Here is a 21010-nt window from a genome sequence, read left to right on the forward strand (position 1 = left end):
ACTAAAATGTCATCCATCAAACATACAATTCCGTCTAAACCTTTCAATACCTTTTTCATTTCCCTCTGAAAAAATTCAGGGGCTGAAGATATCCCAAAAGGCATTCTCTTAAAGCAAAATCTGCCCCATGGGGTTACAAAAGTCGTCAATTCTTTGCATTTCTTATCAAGTCTAACTTGCCAAAATCCAGAGTTAGCATCAAGTTTAGAAAACATAACTCCTTTTGCCAATTTACTCAACATGTCTGATATCCTAGGTAAAGGATATACTTCCCTCCTAACACATTTATTCAAATTGGTCAAATCTACACACATTCTAATCTTACTACCTTGTTTTAGAGCAATGGTAAGACCTGAACACCAATCAGTAGCTTTTTCTAGAGGTTCTATAACCTTACTTTCCAACATTTATCAATCTCTTTCGTAGCTTTTTTACCCAAGCCTGCTGCAATAGGCCTAGGTGCATACAACCTAACAGGTTCAGCATTCCTATTCAAGTCAATACTGAAAATACCAGGCATTGTTCCTAGTCACTCGAAAGTCTTGGGAAATTCCTTCAAAGGGTCAAATTCGTTAGCATACAAAGCATTAATAACTGCTAACAAATTCAACTTCTTAATCTCGGACATACCTAAAAGATTTCTTCTAGAACCTTTAAGTACTTTTAATAGTTACATCAGCTACTCCTAAAACATTCAATCGATTTCCATCAGCTCCATTCAAAGTTTGCTCGGGTTCTTTTAAATTCAAACCAAGCTTTCTACTAGTTTTTTCAGTCATAGTGGACACAGCTCCTGTGTCAAAAGTAAATCTCTTTACCATTTACAGATAAATTTCTGACAAATTTCCCGTCTAATCAGCTGCTATTACTAGACTCAGAAAATCTTATTCTGAGAGTAGGACTTCTTCTACCTTCACTACTTCCACTACTTTCGTACTTATCGCTCTTTTGACTCCTACGTACCTTGCAGTCCTCAATTGTGTGCCCTTTAGCAGCACAAAAAAGCATCTTACCCCTGGACAAAATCTGATTTCATGTCCTCTCACTCCACAACCATAGCATTTATTTGCCCCTGGAGATGGATACCGTCTAGAATTTTTGCTAGATCTATCATCATATCTCCTCGGGGAATACCTGTCTCTACTTCTCCTACGCCATTCAAGTGGTCTCTCTATAGCAGAATCTTTAGATGAACTACTATAGTCTCTAGAGCTTATTCTATTTTTACCATAGTCTTTATCGTATTTACTTGACTTCCTATCCTTACCATACCCTCTAGATTTATATTTATCTCTAGAAGAAACTTTATTCATTTCTTTCTCATTATCCGAATCAGAGTCAAATTTAAATTGATTTTCTTTGCCCTCTGATTTGTTTTCTACTGCATCTACTTCTTATTTCACATTAAAATTGCCTGCTTTACCAGTTTCCATAGCTCTTTCTGAATTTCTAGCTACTTTTTAGGTCTCAAAATACCTGAAAACTTAGTCCAATTCAAGTCATTTTGTTGCATCAGCTGGGATCGAAGAGAAGATTCTCTCAACCCATTAACTGCAATAGCTAAAGCAAATTCTTGTCTCAAAGCATCATGTTCAGTTCCAAAGGTCATTTTTCTACTTAAATCTTTAATTCGTAATAAATAATCATTTTCATTTTCTTCTGTAGCTTGACTAGCGGTTACAAATTTTATTGTTTCAACATAAACAGTTTCCTCAGAATCACACACAGTTTTCAAAAGTTCCATGGCTCCCTGGTATGTAGGAGTTGCACTTTTTTGATCAAAACCTAAAGATGTCAAAGCTGCTCTACCTGCCTTATCTGCGGCATTCAACAAAGATACTAATTTCATGCTACCTCTAAATACATCCACAGTTTCTTCCTCGCTATCTATTGTAACTTGTTCTTCACCTAATCTCAGTGTAATCATTTCAACGGTTAAATCAAACTCATTTAAACAATTTTTCCATGATCCACCAACATTGTCGCTATTAATTACTAGTTTCGGAAAATCATTAAAATTCAAACTTCTAGCCATATTCAAAATAGCTTAAACTTACCTTCGAACGCCCTTTGGAACCTTTATAACACTGTGTAATCACCACTCACCTTGTATAGTATCACCCACTTATCATAGAAAATACACCACGGAAAATCACTAACCACTGTATCACCACTATCGATCACCGATATCACTACTTATTCACCACTACACCACAATATAATAAAGCATCACCGATAAAAATTCTCCCCGAACAAGACTGCCTACAATGCCGTGTTATATTGCTGGGGGAGCAATAAAGCACTCACCGTAAACTCCTGATCACAAGAGGCCGTCAGCTTGGTCTCCAGTCACTATATATCGATGGGGGTCACGTGTCTCCTAGACGTATAAGCCGTAGCCTAATAGCCGTCTAAGCCGTAGCTTTCAGTAGCTATAACTTCTAGTAGTCTATTTAGCCTGTGGTTCTTTATTCCTGAACGTGTTACAGTATGAAAATATAAAAGTATAGATATCATGAAGCAAAACTAGCAATTTTTGGTAAAATAGCTGGCAGTAGACCGAAAGCTAAATTTTTACATGGACAGCAATGACAGGGTTAAGCTAATTTCGTTTGCGTTTTTATGTAGTACAACTAACGCAAGTTGCTTATTGTTTAAACCAGTAAGTTTTAAAGAGGACTGCTGATGTATTTTTTGATGTTCATTGATATTAACTCAGAAACACTTTACCAACAAAACACTAAGCAAAATAATAGTTTAAAAAAAGGTTTTTGGTGAAAATTTGAAAGGACAACTGCAAATGAAAATATATATTTGGAAAATCAACAAAATGGTCCTTATTAAAATGACAATTGCATTTGACATTGCAATATTATATTTCAATTTTAGCACATAAAGTCAAGTTTTGTCAATGACTGGATCCTTTTAAACATATCATTTCTATGGGTTATATGCAAAAAAATTACCTAGTTATATTGACTACAAATAAAATTTGCTAGACAAAGCTTATTGGCTTTTGACAAACTATATAAAATGCTTTTTCAGTAATGTCACTCTATAATTGAAAAATACTTGCTTTTTTTACTTTGAAGGATTGCTGTTTTGTGGACAAGTTATCAGGATGTTGCTCGACAGAGAATATTTATCAAGGTAAGGAAAAGTATTTTCTCGGGTTTTGGTGACTGGAAGAAATTGCTGGAGTCTAGCACTTTGATTTACTTAAAAGAATTGAAGTAGAGATATGAATAGAGCTAGTGGCTAATAACTACTAAATTCTTAACAACACGCATTTGGTTAGGCACATTTTTACATGAGCTATTTTACCTGCTTTCTCAAAAAAATCTTCAAGCTTTTAGAAACATCTGTTTTATTAGGAAATGCTAAGAAAAGCAATTTTTTTTGCTGTTTCATTATTTTTATTTATCACATGAAAAAAAAATGTAAACTTGGACTACCAAAAATATTTCATCAGTAGCGCATTAGGCTGGTGTATGATTATTGAGGTTTTTCCTCCAACCCAACACATAATGATTTGAGTAATAATTGTAAATTTAGAATGCCTTGTACATGTTGAATAAAGTCGCCTTAGAACCATGAAAAATAAATTTTAAAGCCAGCGTGTTGACAAGCAGCAGCTCTGCTTTTCTGCCAAGTTTATTTTATTTTATTATTAAATTTATTTTATAATTTTATTTAGCAAATTATTTGCCAAATTATGAATGACTCGTGTTTCCTTCTCAATAAAAGATATATTTTCAGTTTATGCGAGCTGATTCATTTGCTTTGCATCATAATACTTGATTTATTTAATATATAAGATATGGAATATATACTAATATATAAGACCGATAATTTATAATAATTTATAATGTATAATTTATACACACAAATGTTTTGTTATTCTCTTTACCAAAATGCTAATAGAAATTTTGTGGCAGTTTATTTGTTTCTGCGAGAAAGCAATTCTACCGTACTATCACATGGTTATTTGTGGACATAAAACTTAAAGACATTGCGTACAAATAGTAAAATGAGCAAACAAAAAACCAAGAGGTGTTCACACAACTGTATTTATTTGCTTTTTTGTGGTAAAATATTATGATAACACTCATAAAAATAAAATATAGCTAATTTTGTTGCGGGAACATCAAAAGTTTAAGTAAATATTTCTCCTGAATCAGAAAGAAACATTTTGGCTTGCTCCTTGTCACGCTTAATAACAGTATGTATTAACATTTATTTTGAATTGAAAGTTCAGTATATAATAATTAGTGAACTCATTAACTTACATAACTTACACAGTATAACTTACAGACATGAAACTTTCATTGTGTGCAGACCTGGAACGCATATCTATCAGACTTTGCTACAAGTGACAATCATATGCAACTAATTTAGACTGTCAGGATGCTTTTGAGAAAGGAGAGAGAAAGTCTGGTGCAGTTTACATCCTCCGTCCAGATCCAAGCTTGAGACTGATCTGGGCAGTCTGTCAGTTTGACCATGAGTCTGGTTGGACTGTTATACAAAGAAGACTTGATGGTACTGTGGACTTTTACAGAGGATGGGAGGAATATGTTGATGGTTTTGGTTATATGAATGGAGAGTACTGGATGGGTGAGTTAACTTTTTGTTACTGCGTAAAACAGTAAAACTGTTAAAAACATGTGAACCATTTGCTCTATCATGCAATTTGGTGATTTTTTTATATAAGTCATTCTATTTGTATAAAACTATTAAAACTGAAAGTTGAGCTCATAAGCTGCTTTATACTGAGTTTTTTTGAAATTGGACTGCATTTAAATAAAACCTTACAAAGAATTTTAACAATTTTATTGCTTCTTGATAGGTAATTTGTCGCCCCAAACTCACATCAGTAATGGATATCCAATTTCATGGTTATTCTCTGAAAACATGATTAGATTTTTTTATTCTAAACGTACAGATAACTAGTTGGCTAATGGAGTTACTTTACCATGTTTAACTATTTAGGTCTGGAGGCTATTTACCTGCTCACAAAGACGAATCGTAGACTGAGTATCTTCCTTGAGTCACATGATGGAGAAGTTAGAACAGCAAACTACTCTTCCTTCTATATCGACGAATCATCCACCGACTATGTAAACTATGTAAGAATAGTTTTTTATCTGTTGTAATAAACAGGATTTACAATTAAATAGAAGTTTACCACAGGTCATAACAGTTCCCAGGAGTAACAACATCACTGAAGTTTCTGGATTTGACTAAATTTTAGGTACGGTTCTTACAATGTAGCATTGTATGAACTGAACCATTTGATAAGGCAAGGACAAAGCTGTAAAAATGTAGTCGACTATGAGACTTGATGATGAACAGATTACATTAGTGTTTTATTTATTTCTGTAGTAATATACAGTTAGGCAACTTTTCTGATGATGGTCTAAGATATTTTGTCAAAACATTCATGTCGTGTAAGTAGTCGTACTGTTATTGAAATTGAATTTTTGCTTAGCCTTTTTTCAAAGAGTGGTAGTTTCACAAACAGAACTGCCTTGTAAGGCAGATAAGATAATACAGCAGTTCAACAGTATAAAAGCCAGCCAATCTTCTGACCAGTTATAATTTTAATAACTCTATTGAAATTGTATGAAGACGACAAGGAAGTGATGCTAAGATTACTACCGCTGAGCACTCTACATTAACAAAAATTGGCCATATATTTACAAAGCTTTTTATGAAACTTTTAAAAGATGTTTGCTAAAAAATAACTACTGATTTCCAGTATACAAATTATGTATATAGTAGTTAGCTCAACCGAAATATGCTATGTAATTCATCAATTTTTTACCACACCGATAGGATAAATTTTATGATTTTGCAGTAAGCCCTATCAATCAACAAAACTTTTATCGGTTCTAATAATAAAAAATAAGGAAAATGCGGTACCTAGAAGGAGCTTTCGTCCTATGATTTGAAATTATCGTTTATTGCATACAGGATAGGACAACTTCGGTTTCACATAATTGAAATTTTATAGTTTTATGTATGGTGACAGTGTTTCAGTTTGTGACGATGTAAATAAATCTTTAGCTTACATTCTAAAAAACAATTATTTTAAACAGAAACAAGAAAAAGTAATTCATCTATCTTTGCTGACTGCCATTCTCCAACTTGCCATGGTCTTTTATTAGCCTCATCTTGAGGGCTAATGCCAAAGACAAACATAGACATTATGCATAGTTTTTATTTGATATTTCTCAACTTTATTCTGTGTAATGTTGCCTAAATTTAATGTAGCAATTTAATTTTAACATGTATTTTGTTCAGTCTAAAAGAGACAAATCGTAGATCAGTTTTATTAAAAAGCTAAGGACTGCACACAATTAAAAATTTTGCAAGCAAGGCTTTTTAAATGCGTTTACCACCACTACTAAAATGTAAAATAATTCTAGATTTCGATCGGGCTAGAGACTTGGTTCTGCAGTAATCCCGCTAGTCAACCAATGAGACCGACCCTTTTGAAGCTTTAGCCATAGCAACTGAATATAGCAAAATGAAATATTTCTAGCTTGACTATATTGTTCAAAAATAGCATGAATAAAAACGTGTTTAAGGGTTGACTAGCTTATCATTTCGGTAAAAAGGTTTTCCAATACTTGTATATATATATATATATATATATATATATATATATATATATATATATACATATATATGTATTGTATATGTATATATTTACGGTATTACATTAAATACGGCATATATTTAATGTATATATGTATATATACATGTATATATATACATATATATATAAATATATGTATATATAAACATGTATATATATATTTATATATATACATATATATATATACATTAAATATATGCCGTATTTAATGTAATACCGTAAATATATACCTATACAATACATATATACATGTATATGTATATATATATTGATTATATATATATTGATTATATATATATTGATTATATATATATGGGTCGTGATCACAGAAAATGGGGTTAAGTTGGAAATTATCAACATTTAGCTAGTTGCTCAGCTTAACAAAGGAAAATTTACAAATTCTGCTGCAGAAAAAGTTTTGTTTCTAAGTTGTTTAAAATTGATTTTATAGTCGAAAGTTGACATATATCTTTTTACAATGGTTGAAACGTGTATCCGAGTTAAAATCACCTTAGCAACGACTATTAAATTTAGCTGTAATTTTACAAACACATAGTTTCTATAACAGAATTTTATGCTGAATCTGAATATTTAAATTAGACAGTTGTAATTACTTAATGTCTATAGATAATAATAGCTACAAGTTGATACCCAAATTTCGTTTATTGCAAAAAGATTTGACTTGTTATTGCACCATATTACGGTAGCATGTAACATAAAAAATATTTTTCACCTTGTAGGCAAAACATGTACAATCTAACTTAATTTTAAATCCAAATAGTTGAATTAAAATTTTTCCATTAGTAATTCTCCATATTAGTAATGATCCATACCGAGTCAAAATAAAAAGATAAAACATTTTGTTGATTATCGCTACTTTACTTTTACTTTTTCTTCAGTCCTTTGTCCAGCACAAGTCTGACATGGGTTCACAAAAGCCTACTTCTGGGAACCAAAACTTTCAGTTGTATAAAACTAAAAATGCTGACTTTCAAATTTCATCATTAGAACTTGCCTCACAATATTGGCTGTAGATGTATTCTTCAGTCTTGTGTGAAGGCAATACTTCTGTAGCTTTGTCATGGATGTGAAGGAGAGAAATTATGTTGTGCATAACTAGTTGAAATCCACACACAACATCAGTGTTGAATTTGCTTTGTCATTTCATTCTAATTTGATTATGTTCAGTTTGAGCACTTTTGCTTAGCATGTGGGAACTAATTTGATTACTACTGGTTCAGGTACAAGTGAAGGTGTTTAGCTATAATTGTAAGCAGTACTGATATTTATCAGTAAAATGTACTTCTTTATTCTATAAGTCCAACAATTAAAATACACAACTAACCAAATTCTAAACAATAATATTAATGTCAAAATGGAAAAATAACCAATAAAAGTTAAAACCCTTACTCAAACGGTCATCCATGTTTGTTTGCTCGGTCTGATAGTCAGATGAGAGTCATGAGTCAAAGAGGTTTGGTAGTTGAGTTGGGGAAGTAGAAGAGGATTAGCTGATAAGGGAGAAGGAGGCTCCATAGGTAGGGAAAGGATAGAGGTTCCAGAGACAAAGGTAGGAGAGAGGGAGGCTCCAGAAAGAAGAGGGAGGAAGGCTCCAGAGGCAGAGGAACATGCCTCAGCAGACAAAGGGAATCTCAACATGCTCTTCAAGAAGGAGAGATAGATAGATCGACTTCAGATCGAGAGTCATTGGAACTGTTCTTTTTTAGAGATATCTCTGTTAGCCTGTTAGAAGTTCTTTTGGCAATCAGGTTCCGTTCTTTATGTTGCAGAGGGTTAGCAATTGAGATAACTTGTCTTAAGTACGTCATAAGGGTATACTGATTGGAAATGATGACTAACTCCAATTTTCTTGGCGGTGTCTCGTACAGGTCTGATATCTTTTAATAGTTTTCTGGCATATCAATCGATGTCTCTTTTCTTATGGGCTACTTCCACAGGAGGTTTTTAAGCTGCTTGTAGATGAGTATATGATAACTGGCTTTATTGCCGGTTCTCCAATGTATTAGGTGTCATGTCCATTGTAATATTGTGTATGTCTTCGGTGTTTAGTCGTTTCTATATTATGCTACTTGCTTTTGCCAATACTACTATACAACATTTTTCTGGATATTCCATTCAATCTACCCGCTAGCACTGCCTGTGCTGTTGCAGAAAAATTTTCATGAATGTTTGAAAGCATACAGACTGTTCATATGTGATATTTGTTTTGCTTCTACAACTTAGCTTCTTTGGAATAATTAAGTGAACTGCCTTGTAGTGATTTACAATCTTGTCCAGCGTGTTAATGCATATGATAGTGTGTATACATGTGTATACAAACATGAGTCTGCATACTGGCTTACTATGGTGTTTACACTCAGTTCTAGCTTACTCTCTAAGTAGATTACTAGCTCTTTTTTGTAGAAACTGTGTACTTATTAGCATGAAAAACTTATAATAAACATGTATAAACATATATATATAATATATATGTATATACATGTTTATTATATATGATGTTTATATTATGATATATATGTATATACATTATATATACATATATATATAATATATATGTATATACATGTTTATTATATATGATGTTTATATTATGATATATATGTATATACATTATATATGCATATATATAATATATATGTATATACATGTTTATTATATATGATGTTTATATTATGATATATATGTATATACATTATATATACATATATAAGTATATATATATACATATATCCAATCAGTTGCTCATCTGATTAGTGTTTAAACTTCTCTTCTTGCTATTTCAATCATTGCTCTGACTCGTACTAAAACTAATGCAAAGTTCAATACTAAAGTTTACCTATCTCTTGTTCAACACTTATAGTATCAGACTATCAGTACACTCCAGTTTGCGCAGAAATTTTTTTACCAAATAGAAAACTGATAGCCTTTCTGCATAGTATAACAGCAATTGTATTTTAGGCATCAGGATATAGCGGAGATGCAGGAGACTCTTGGACAGGTGATTTCGATCTCAACAATATGAAATTTACAACATTTGATAAAGACAATGATATGGACGGTAGCAACTGTGCAGCAAAGTTTCATGGTGGGTAACAATATAAAAACACTGTAAATTTTGAATTTTGTCCCAATTAGCATATACACCAGCCTTTTATGTTTTTAGCTATATTCGATATTTTTACAAATGTTCCCAATTTTAAATTTCACAAATATGCGCAGTATTTGACTTTGTAAAATTTATGTTTTATTCAAGTAAACACACATCAAATACATTTGTTTGACAATTTTCTTTACTAAATTGAAATAACATGTTCATGTCTTTCTAAGAAAGCTTCCAAAAAACTTAATTAGTGAAAAATGGTGACATATCTAAACTAATTTCCAAACTTGTCTACACTTAAACTGTAAACTCAGCAACTTTTTATTTTACATGTATTAATATATTTACATAAAACCATTAAAATAAACTTTTCTATTTGTAGGAGCTTGGTGGTACCGGTCATGCCATCGTTCTAATCTAAATGGTATTTGGTATGAAGGGGGAACAACTTCTTCATTTGCAACAGGAGCAGTTTGGTTCAGCTGGAAAGGATATTATTACTCATTGAAAACTATTTATATGAGAATATCTCGTTAGCTATAATTCTCATAATAGTTACAAATACAATATACCTTAAAAGCTCATTATCTAAACATAATGATGCAAATTATGGTTGATAAATTCTTCTTTTCGTTTCCTTTGCAAGAAGACCTGTTGTTCAAGTCGATACATTATTTTCTTTGTTTAGGCCTTGTCTAGTAAGACTCTACATGGTCGAAACTCAGATTTTTCATCAGCAATCAACAGACTTGTTCTACTTTAGTTCCTGTTAAATGTAACTATATTCAATCTTACAGAGGTTGTGCAGAGTTTCTCAAATAGACTGACATTCATTTTAATTTCTAAGTTCTCTTTTTTCTGAGTTTTCTTTATAAAGGACAACAACTAGCTGAATTAGTGGGTCAGATATCTCTGACCCATTATTATGTAATATAGGTGGGTCTAATATAGATATATCTACATATATATATATATATTTCTCAAAGTATGTCTGTCGTCGTATGTGGATCTGTATGCGTTCCGGCTATAAATATAGCTATAGCACATGCTGATTATTTTACCAATGCGGATACGCGTTACATTGCCCCTGTTAAAATTTTTTTTATAGGTTGATTACTATATATCTGGGGTTAAGGCCAATCCTTCTCGTCAGAACAATTTTAAGCCGTGACATTCTTTTTCAATTCGGTCAGACAAAGTACGACATTCATTTTTACATTTGTACCAGTATCGAGAGGTAATAGTATCATCATATTTAAAGTTTTGATGGATATCTTCTGGTGGAACAGTAATTTTTTTAACCCTTTCACTGCCGTAGACACATATATGCAGTTTTCTATGGTTGACTGGCGTAGACACATTTTTGCGACTTTCTCAGCAGTTGCGTAGTAACTTAATCTTATTAATCCTTGACAATATAACCACTGATCTTTAGAACTTTTATAGCATTGATAGTGTTGTACAAAAATTTCTCTATAAAATTAGCCTAAAATAACGAAGCAGTTTTAAATTTTTGTTTGGAAATTTCCAGCATGAAAACGAAAGATTTTTGTGTAAGTTTTGTAAGTACCTCCCGAGTCAGATAACAGATAATTGCTTATGCTGATGACATTATAGCCAATTCAGGTTTTTGTGATTACACAAAGAATTAAAGTAGCAGCACTGACTCTGATGGTGATGAAAGTAATAGTGTCAGGGTTTGAAACAATAGATGAGCAATAAGTCAAAAGAAATTATAAATTGTGAGACCACGTAATACCACAGCTGCTGCAAAACATTGCAGCAAGCACTGCAATACATCATCAAGTAAACATGAAAATCTAGGGCAATTTCTATGCTGCTAAAAATGTCAAGCGTAGAAGTTATCCAACCATCACAGCTGATGCAATGTGAATATATGGGACATCAGTTGGATAGGGTGTTGTCTGACCATTTTAATAATGATCTTATGAACGAAAAACAGCATGAAATTGTAACTAAATAATGATTGTTATTGATCAACGCCACTTAATATGAAAGAGACTAACTGGCTACAACAAGTACTAATGACTATTCAGTGAAGAAAACAACTCTACAGAGTGTACAGCACAAGGAGAGGTGTATCACTAATATTACAGGAGCCAGCTAAATTTATGACTTGTTGGAGCGAAGTAGCAGTCAGCATGCACCAGATCAGCAACCAGTCATCAGTGAGACAATAATTTACAACACTTCATTTAGTCTATTTAGATATAGTTTATAACATCATTTTAATCTAGAAAATGATGTACATATTGTATAGCAGTAAAAAAATATAGCATAATTATTCATAAAGTCAGGTATTGTATTTTATGCGACAATATTGGCTGTGAAAAGAATGGCATAAAATGATAATATTTTTTTTGTTTTATACAAGTTAGCTAGCTCGTAGCGTCTTAGAATGAGGATTACTGTAAAATTAATTTCACAATACTACTACTATTAGTTTTTGAGTTATGGCCAGTTTTGTACAATTTGTTGCCGGATGTGGAATATGTTTTGCTTGTTGTCATGGGATTCCAAGATCAGTAAGGAATTTTAGCTCACCGCAGAGAATCTAAAGTAGAAATTATGCAAGAAATGATGCAAAAACCACAAGCAAAACTCAACCAACCTATAACCTTTGACAATGACTCAAGGACAAGTATAAAAGAGGGGCTCAATCGATCGGAAAACAGAGAGGAACTGGCAGCGAGCCAGAAAGAGAAGAAACTGGCAGCAAACCAGACAGCAGAAGGGAAGCACAAGAAAGGAGCTAAGACAGGAGAAGACTAACAGAAGCCCCAGATAGCCAAGAAGCCAGCAGCAAACAGCTTGCCGAGAAAATACACAGCAGATACGATTCACCCAAAATAGCTGAAAATCTCACTTTGTCATCGTGTCTGTCTGTAAGTCTGTATAACCGCCATGTGTCTGTCTGTAAGTCTGTATAACCACCATGTGTCTGTCTGTAAGTATGTATAACCGCCATGTGTCTGTCTGTAAGTCTGTATAACCGCCATGTGTCTGTCTGTAAGTCTATATAACTGCCATGTGTCTGTCTGTAAGTCTGTATAACCACCATGTGCCCGTCTGTAAATCTGCATAACCGCCATGTGTCTGTCTGTATGTATGTCTGTATAACTGCTATCTGTCTGTCTGTAAGTCTGTATAACCGCTATGTGTCTGTCTGTAAGTCTATATAACCACCATGTGTCTGTCTGTAAGCTTGTATAACCGTCATGTGTCGGTCTGTAAGTCTTTATAACCACAATGTGTCTGTCTGTAAGTCTGTACAGTCGCCATATGTCTGAGTGTAAGTCTGTATAACCGATATGTGTCTGTCTGTAAGTCTGATTAGCCGCCATGTGTCTCTCTGTATGTCTGTATAACTACTATGTGTCTGTCTGTAAGTCTGTATAACCGCCATGTGTCTGTCTACAAGTCTGTATAACCGCCATGTGTCTGTCTGTAAGTCTGTATAACCGCCATGTGTCTGTCTGTTAGTCTGTATAATTGCCATGTGTCTGTCTGTATGTATGTCTGTATAACCGCTATGTGTTTGTCGTAAGTCGGTATAACCACCATGTGTCTGTCTGTAAGTCTGTATAACCACCATGTGTCTGTCTGTAAGTCTGTATAACCACCATGTGTCTGTCTGTAAGTCTGTATAACCACCATGTGTCTGTCCGTAAGTCTGTATAACCGCCATGTGTCTGTCTGTAAGTCTGTATAACTGCCATTTGTCTGTCTGTAAGTCTGTATAACCGCCATGTGTCTGTCTGTAAGTCTGTATAACCACTATGTGTCTGTCTGTAAGTCTGTATAACAGCCATGTGTCTGTCTGTAAGTCTGTATACCCGCCATGTGTTTTCACATTTTTGTTTATTTTGCCCAAACTTCGCACACGCTTTTTGCCAGTTTGCTAAAATAGTTAACTTCAAAACTCACTAAACAGGTTCTTGAGAGCCACCCTTCTAAAAATTAATTATCTACTCAAAAATTCACCTCAAGGATGATTCTTTGAGCGATGAAGGATGTAACGACAAATGTAACCCAGACTTCACTATTTCAATTGCTTCAATATTTACTATGATAAGATTTTTGCTTGTCTGTTGCCTTGGTTAAGGTTTGAGAGAAAAGATTGTATTATACAGGATTAAAACTTCTTTTTAGTAGAATACTTGTACCCTATACTTATAGTTGTGCAAGAAACTAAAAATTGTAACACATTTGCCTTGTTTGTACAATTATTGTAATTTCCCAGTGTGTATTACTGCTTTACTCGTTGTGTTTAGTAGGGTTTACAAAGTCATCAGTGCCCCATTAAAGCTAAAATCTTCAGTTAATCAAGAACTACAAAAGCCATTCACAGCAAAGCTTTTTCAGGTGTTTAGATGAACAGTAACAAGATTTAATAGCCTTTGTATATACATGTAATATAAACAAAGGGAGATATTGAATATCGGCACTCATTATGGTTGGTATTGCAAAAATAGATAATAAGCATTATCAATTCAAATCCATGATGTGATGTTCTTTGAGACGTCGAATAGTAGTTTAACTGCAAATGCCTTAACACAAATTTAGTGAAGCGAAATGGTATTGAATCCATTTGGATTTTACCATTTATATAAATAAACTCTGATTTCATTCAAAGCATGGAAACTCAGTAATTATAGTTAGTGTTCCTTATTAGACTGAAGGGTGAAAAGCATGAGTACAAAAGAGATAAACAGAGATGTTTTTAGCAAACCTAGTACAAAAATAGATTATTGAGGAAAGATGCACATGTAAAATAACTGATTGGCTAGCTATAGCTCTTACAAGTCTTCAAAAGATTAGACTAAGAGAAAAGTTATTTCATACTAATCTGAAAATTGTGCTACAATAATATTTCATAATAGTTATTTCCATTTTAAATCTTGGAATAAAGATGCAGTGACTTATGATGACATTTGAGAATTAGAAGTTGTCTGTTCAGAGCTTTGAGGTGTACCACAGCATCAGCTTCTCATGTTCGAGTTGTTCTTTTAGTAATATTACACTTCATCATGCATTGCTTTATATGGTATTATATCATATTATATAAGATAAAATTTATTTTGTTAAAAACAAAGAGCCAGTACGCAGTACTAATTTTATATAAAATAGATTAATATCTGTTTAATGGGTATGCTATTCTCAGGAAGGAAAACCGTGAACTTGTCATGGATCTGAAAAAGCCAGAGTATTTAAAGAATGACAGCTGTCAACATGTGCTTACAGGTGTGATTTGCCATTTTAGGCACTGACCAATAGAGTAGGTGACATAGTTGTTTAGTGTTAAGGCGTAAAATTTACTAAAAAATAACGCCAAAACATTTTGTGATCTATTTAGCAAATAGTAAATAGTGTAAGTCAGTCTATGTGACATGAGGTAAATAAAATCAGATGTATATGTCATGAATAAAGATTAACGTACCTCTATTCTCCTCTCATTGAAGCCCTGCTAGTACTTTGGAAGATATTTAAAATATTTATCCAACAGGTATAATTGCTTGTATAATAAATTATTTACTATAATAAAAGTATCATGTTCATAAATTGATAAATAAAGTTTTCAAGAGCGAACTTTCGTAACGATACCGTCTTGATGAGTAGTAGAGACTGATTTGGGTGAGTTGCTGACGTGTATTTATATGGTGTACCAGGCATATAAAAAGTTATAAAAAATGGTCTAAGGGTTACTGTCATGAGCTGAACATCTGGTGCACCGATTCCCGCAGACAACGCCAAGGCAGAGGCAATAAAATGGGACATAAACCCACCCAATTTCAAGAGCTGCTAAGCCAAGATCCAGAAATTGCACCAATATACATGTAATTGCTGCTCCATTGATGGCACCCAAAGCAAACAGCGCTGAAAGCGTCAATCCAGAAGGAACCGGCAAGATTCGGAAGCATGTATCCGCCCAAAATAGCCCACTAGACTTCAGGTGACATACTGCACTAGACTAATTAATTTAACACAAAGGACAGTCAGCTAAAAGTAGAATGATAGTTTTAAATAACTTGGAAAAGGTAAATCACCAAAACAAAGTGGGAACAACTCCCTTAATTCTCTCACAGCTAATATTGCTTGTAATAATAGTTGTGTCAATGACTGGTTAAGTGTTATGTTATTTAGATACAGTTATGATGAAGAAAAGGAGATTAGGATTTTCAAAAAACAACTCCGTTTGCATCAAATAGAGTTTCCAACACCTCCGCAAACTACGAGGTTTGTACCTTCATTGCCTCTAATTCAAGAGGTCAAAGAAACTGATGAGGTCAAGGAAACTATACAGTTTGGAGAGATTGACAAGGCTGAATGTGAAGGTGAGAGATATAAAACTGAAATCTAAATAGAGTGAAGAGAAACAGGTTTAAACTGCAGTGTAGCCAAGTTTCTCCAAGGTTTGGTTTAATTTTGGACATTCTTTAACCTCGGGCTATTTTTTAAGCAATATTACCCTGACAGTACAGTGTGTCATGAGATATCATCAGGTGAAATAGCTCTGCATACAATTATTCTGAAATGTTAGGAGATGGTTGATAAATGCAACTGTTTGTGTGTTGATGGTCTACTTCGCTGAAGGTTGTGAGTTCAAATCCTAAATGATACAATCTTTTTTTCCAACCTCTGTAGGATGAATGAAAGTACAATTAGATACTGCTCCAAATATAGCAAATATTATGCTATAAAACTTGATTTTAAAATTAGCAGAGGTGTTAGCAATATTCTCATTATCAATATGCAATTAATTTAAAGGATAAACCAAATATTGTATACAGAGTAAATTATTAGCTGGTCGGAACATATTGTCACATCATCAACAATTACTACAAAAAGTATCACCTCTTTGAAGCTTTGTTGGTATTTTCACGCCTTTGCCTATTTCCACGGCCATGCCTTTGCTTGTCTTTGTCTATGTTCATGCCTTTATCCTTTCTGATGCCCATGTATATTGTCATACGCATGCCTCTGCATAAGCCCATGTTATGCCTGTGGAAGTTCCTGTGCCCATACCTGTGTCTATTGTTATGCCCTTGCCCATGTCGATACCCTTGTTCCTGATCATGCTCATGCCTCTGCCCAAGTCAATAATAACTTTCATGTATTGAAACTATACACTGAATGGTATATGTTCATCTTACTCTGTACTAGTGTTAGTAAAATTATTAACTAAGGTTTGTTAATAATAACGTGATTATCACTATTATACAAGGTTACTATTACATTACAGCTTCCTGTTCTGGTGATTATACGGACTTCAAGGAAGAAGACAACTCCGAGGAACCGAATAAAATGAGTCATAAGATGCTCCTGGACAAAAAGACAACCAGTGGATATTGTGAAGCGCCCAGCATTTGTAATCTTTAGTTACACAGCCCATGAATACCTGTCATTGTGAAACAAAGGAACTCATCATGTTAATCAACTTCTATATTAGTATTTATGTATCCTGTCGTAAGAGCATTATACACCTCTTACGGAACTACTCATCCCCTTTTATTTAACCATTTTTGATATAATTAGGAAACAGCTTTCTGGACTCTTGGTAGCCTGACACGCCGATTTGTTATTCCAACTTCCTAACACCTGCTATTTTATTGCTTAGCATAAATGTTATCTGCTTCTTTGTACTTACTCGCTTACTTCCTAGGAAGCTTTGCAGCGCCCAATCGTCTGTGATCTACGGATGTAATGATTGCTTGACTGATTAGGCAAACATATATAAGCCTGCGTAGATCAGAAACAATTCGAATTCCATATTTTACTCACGCTCTACGTATCACTCTGCTCTTGTATCACTCTTTATATTTTTAGACTTGCGCAATTAGTATCAGCCATTGACTTGATTAGCCTTCATATATTTTATGTTTTTGCAATTGAAAGTTTGAATTTTTAATAAATATCTGTTTTTAAGTTTTCAGCTAAAACAAACCAGTCTAATTCTTGACCTTAAATCTACACCTGAAATACAGTCCTTTAAATTCGCAAACCATAAACCAACTACTTGAACCACCAATCTAGCACTTATAGTTAATAATCCTTTTTAAACAGAGGGTCATTACAATATCAACTAAGGAGAGCTAAAAGAACAGAGCATCTTAATGAACAAGAAGCTGACTCTGACAGTGCAACAGTTAACACTGCTGAGGGCAGCGCTGCTAGCGTCAATCCTAGCACTGACCCAGAAAGTAGATTTTTAGACATTTCAACTACCGGTACTCGTTTGGCTGTGAAGAAGCCAAAATCAAATAAAAGACTTCGTGGCATTCCGTTATTCACGTCTTGTTTTGGTTTAAAATGATTTAAATGTTATTTAACTTTTTTTTAATAATAAATGTTTAAAACTTATAAGAATTACTTGTTGATTCACAACTAACAGTTTCTATAGACATGTAGTTATCTCCCTTGACTTAGTCAAATGTGTAACTAGCAAAAGTTAATATCACTGCTTAGTAAAAGCATTTGCACTCTGGCAATCTAGTGTGCCACAGAGGATCATCAGGTGTAATATATATGCACACAGTTATACTTGAAACAGTTGTGTAACATAAATTCTGAATCTAATTTATATGAATTTAGCTTACTAAAAACATGTCTGAACTAAAATACAATTAACATTTACATACAATTTCCATACACTACCATTTTAATTTTGAAACAAATTATTGTTGATATCATTTTGCGAAAAATTATTCACTCAATGGAAATACATTTCATCACTTGTTTTTGCAGTAGCGTACTGAATAGCTATTTGCTTCGTCTAAATATAAATTATATATATACATATAATACTTTGTTTACAATAACTTTATTTCAAAAATAAAAAAATTTAAAACTTTTTATTTTAAAAAAATTTTAAACAAAGGTAAAACAAAAAAATCGAATAAATAGTTTGTTTTTAAAACTAATCCAACATGCTGTCATTTCCTTGCTCCACGTTTTATGTCAAACTGTTTGCAAACTTTTAAACTAACAAGATTGTTTTAGTCTACATATATCATTCTAAATTTAAAATTACTGAAAGATAAGCATATGTGGTGTGTTCCGTTAAACTCATTTACTCCTTTTACTATAGTAGCTTTAACTAAAACAAAAAACATCATTTCTAAATTATAAAGTAAGTAGAAGAGAGCAAAGGTAAGTAGCAGTATTTCTACAAAGTAGGTAACGTACAGCCAGATATGTGTAGCTTATTTACATCTACCAACGGGTAGGCCAGTGGATCCCAACCTGGGGGGAATTCCCCCTAGGGGGGAATTTGGCATTTTAAAGGGGGGAGTTTTAGTTTTTATAATTTCACATTTTACGAACGCGCTTTTAAGCCTTAACAAAATCCTAGATGTGTTTTCTGTTCTCATTCCTCTTCTATTACATGTATAATCTGGCTGAAGTAGTAGACCAAGTACCTTTTACTATACATTCATTGTAATACAGTCTGCATGTAGGTAGGCCTACTGTAAATGTAATCTTTGCCAACAATTTGGAAAAATTCCAATAAGCCAACTTAACCTTAATTAATGACCTTAGTAACTAAGGTAAGACTAAGGCTTAGTTTGACATTGTGCTGCTCACAGTGCACATGTATTTGACACAAGGACACACTCACTTGTCATCTACTGCATCACATGTAAAAGAAAAAAATTTGTAAGATTCTTTGTACAAGTATAATTACATCTATGCTCCCATTATTGTTTCCTATTATCACTCATGTTGTCTTACTTGCTTTTCTGCAAATAAGTTGCATAATCATGTATCTATTATAGTAGTAGATTAAATATAAAATATTAATACAGTCCAGATGATTATTATTGTACAAACAGATACTAGATCGTTTATAATAATTTTCAGCCTCCGCTTTATTTTTACAACTACTAATTAGTGCAAGATGTCAAAGGCAAAAAAACGAACCTACACTGAGAGTTACTTAGATTATGGGTTTTCGTATCTTCTGAAAAACGGTCATCGGCCTCCGCAATGTGTGATATGCCTGAAAACTTGCTCAAATGACTTCATGAAACCCTTCCAGTTGAAGCAAAACTCGCAAAAAATTTACCCCACACTAGCTGAGAATGACCGGAATTACTTTTAGTCCAAAAAGCGGCAAGTAAAGAGAAGTCGACTTGATGCAAGTGGAGATCTCTATGCTCATAGTAATGCACTTTTTACAACTTCACACACTGTTTCCTACCGTATTGCTCAGTGTAAAGAGGCACATACAATAGGAAAGACCTTGATCAAGCAATGTATGTTAGACTGCACATCAATAGTACTTTGAAAACTAGCTGAGCAAAACTTTCAAGACACCCCACCATCCAACAACACTGTGAAGCGATGCATTGATGATATTGTAGTAAGTATTGAAAAGAAATTAGTTGCTAAGATTAAAGCATCCCTATTTTCAGATATGTTTCCGCACCGGAATCGGCTTACAGACTTTTTAACAGACTTTTGTATGATCTCTAGTTATATTAGTATATTTTGCTATTTTTAAATATTTAATGGTTAAATAAGTCAATTGCAAATAGCTGAGATAGGTATTTATTGAAAAATAATGAAGTTTGCTTTTCGTGAATGCTATTCGATTGGCTTAGCTCAAATGCGAAACTGCGCATCTCATTCAGAAATCATATAGCATTCATGAAAAGGATTTCCCAGGGTTTTCCATGGCGTTACGGTGGTTTTGACTGAGTGAGATAGTGATCAGAAAACAACCAAAAACGTCATCATTTTTTAATAAATACCTATCTCAGCTATTCACAATTGACTTATCTAACCATTAAATATTTAAAAAGAGCAAAATATACTAATATCAGAAATCATACAAAAGTCTGTTACAAAGTCTGTTAGCCATATTTGGTGCGTAAAAATACCTCCTATTTTGAGCCATACAACTTGATGAGTCAACTAATGTTGCCAGTCTTTCCCAGCTATAGACTGGTGGATGGTAGATATGTGCATGACACATCCATTGAAGAAGAGTTTCTGTTTTGTCAGCCCTTGCTTCGAACAACTTCACCAAGAGATGTGTTAAAAATAGTTGAAAATTTTTTTGAAAAGGCCAAGTTAGGTTGGGAGAAGTTAATAAGTGTATGCACTGATGGAGCACCTGCTATGTTAGGATGTAGATCAGGCTTTGTAAAACAGATCAAGCAGAAGAACCCTGATATAGAAGGAGTGCATTGCTTCATTCA

General features: G+C 33.4%; 1 protein-coding gene across 1 annotated transcript; it reads left to right on the forward strand.

The window, feature by feature from the left end:
- Positions 1-240: 240 nt before the first annotated feature.
- Positions 241-12578, forward strand: LOC137402390 (ficolin-1-like). Its single transcript, XM_068088890.1, has 6 exons — positions 241-256; positions 4399-4617; positions 4993-5129; positions 9644-9770; positions 10168-10209; positions 12346-12578. Exons 1-6 carry the CDS (start codon positions 241-243, stop codon positions 12576-12578), a joined length of 774 nt encoding a protein of 257 aa, XP_067944991.1.
- The last annotated feature ends 8432 nt before the right edge of the window (positions 12579-21010 follow it).

The sequence above is a fragment of the Watersipora subatra genome, chromosome 8 (genome assembly GCF_963576615.1).
Source record: "Watersipora subatra chromosome 8, tzWatSuba1.1, whole genome shotgun sequence".
Classification (NCBI taxonomy): Eukaryota; Metazoa; Bryozoa; class Gymnolaemata; order Cheilostomatida; family Watersiporidae; genus Watersipora; species Watersipora subatra.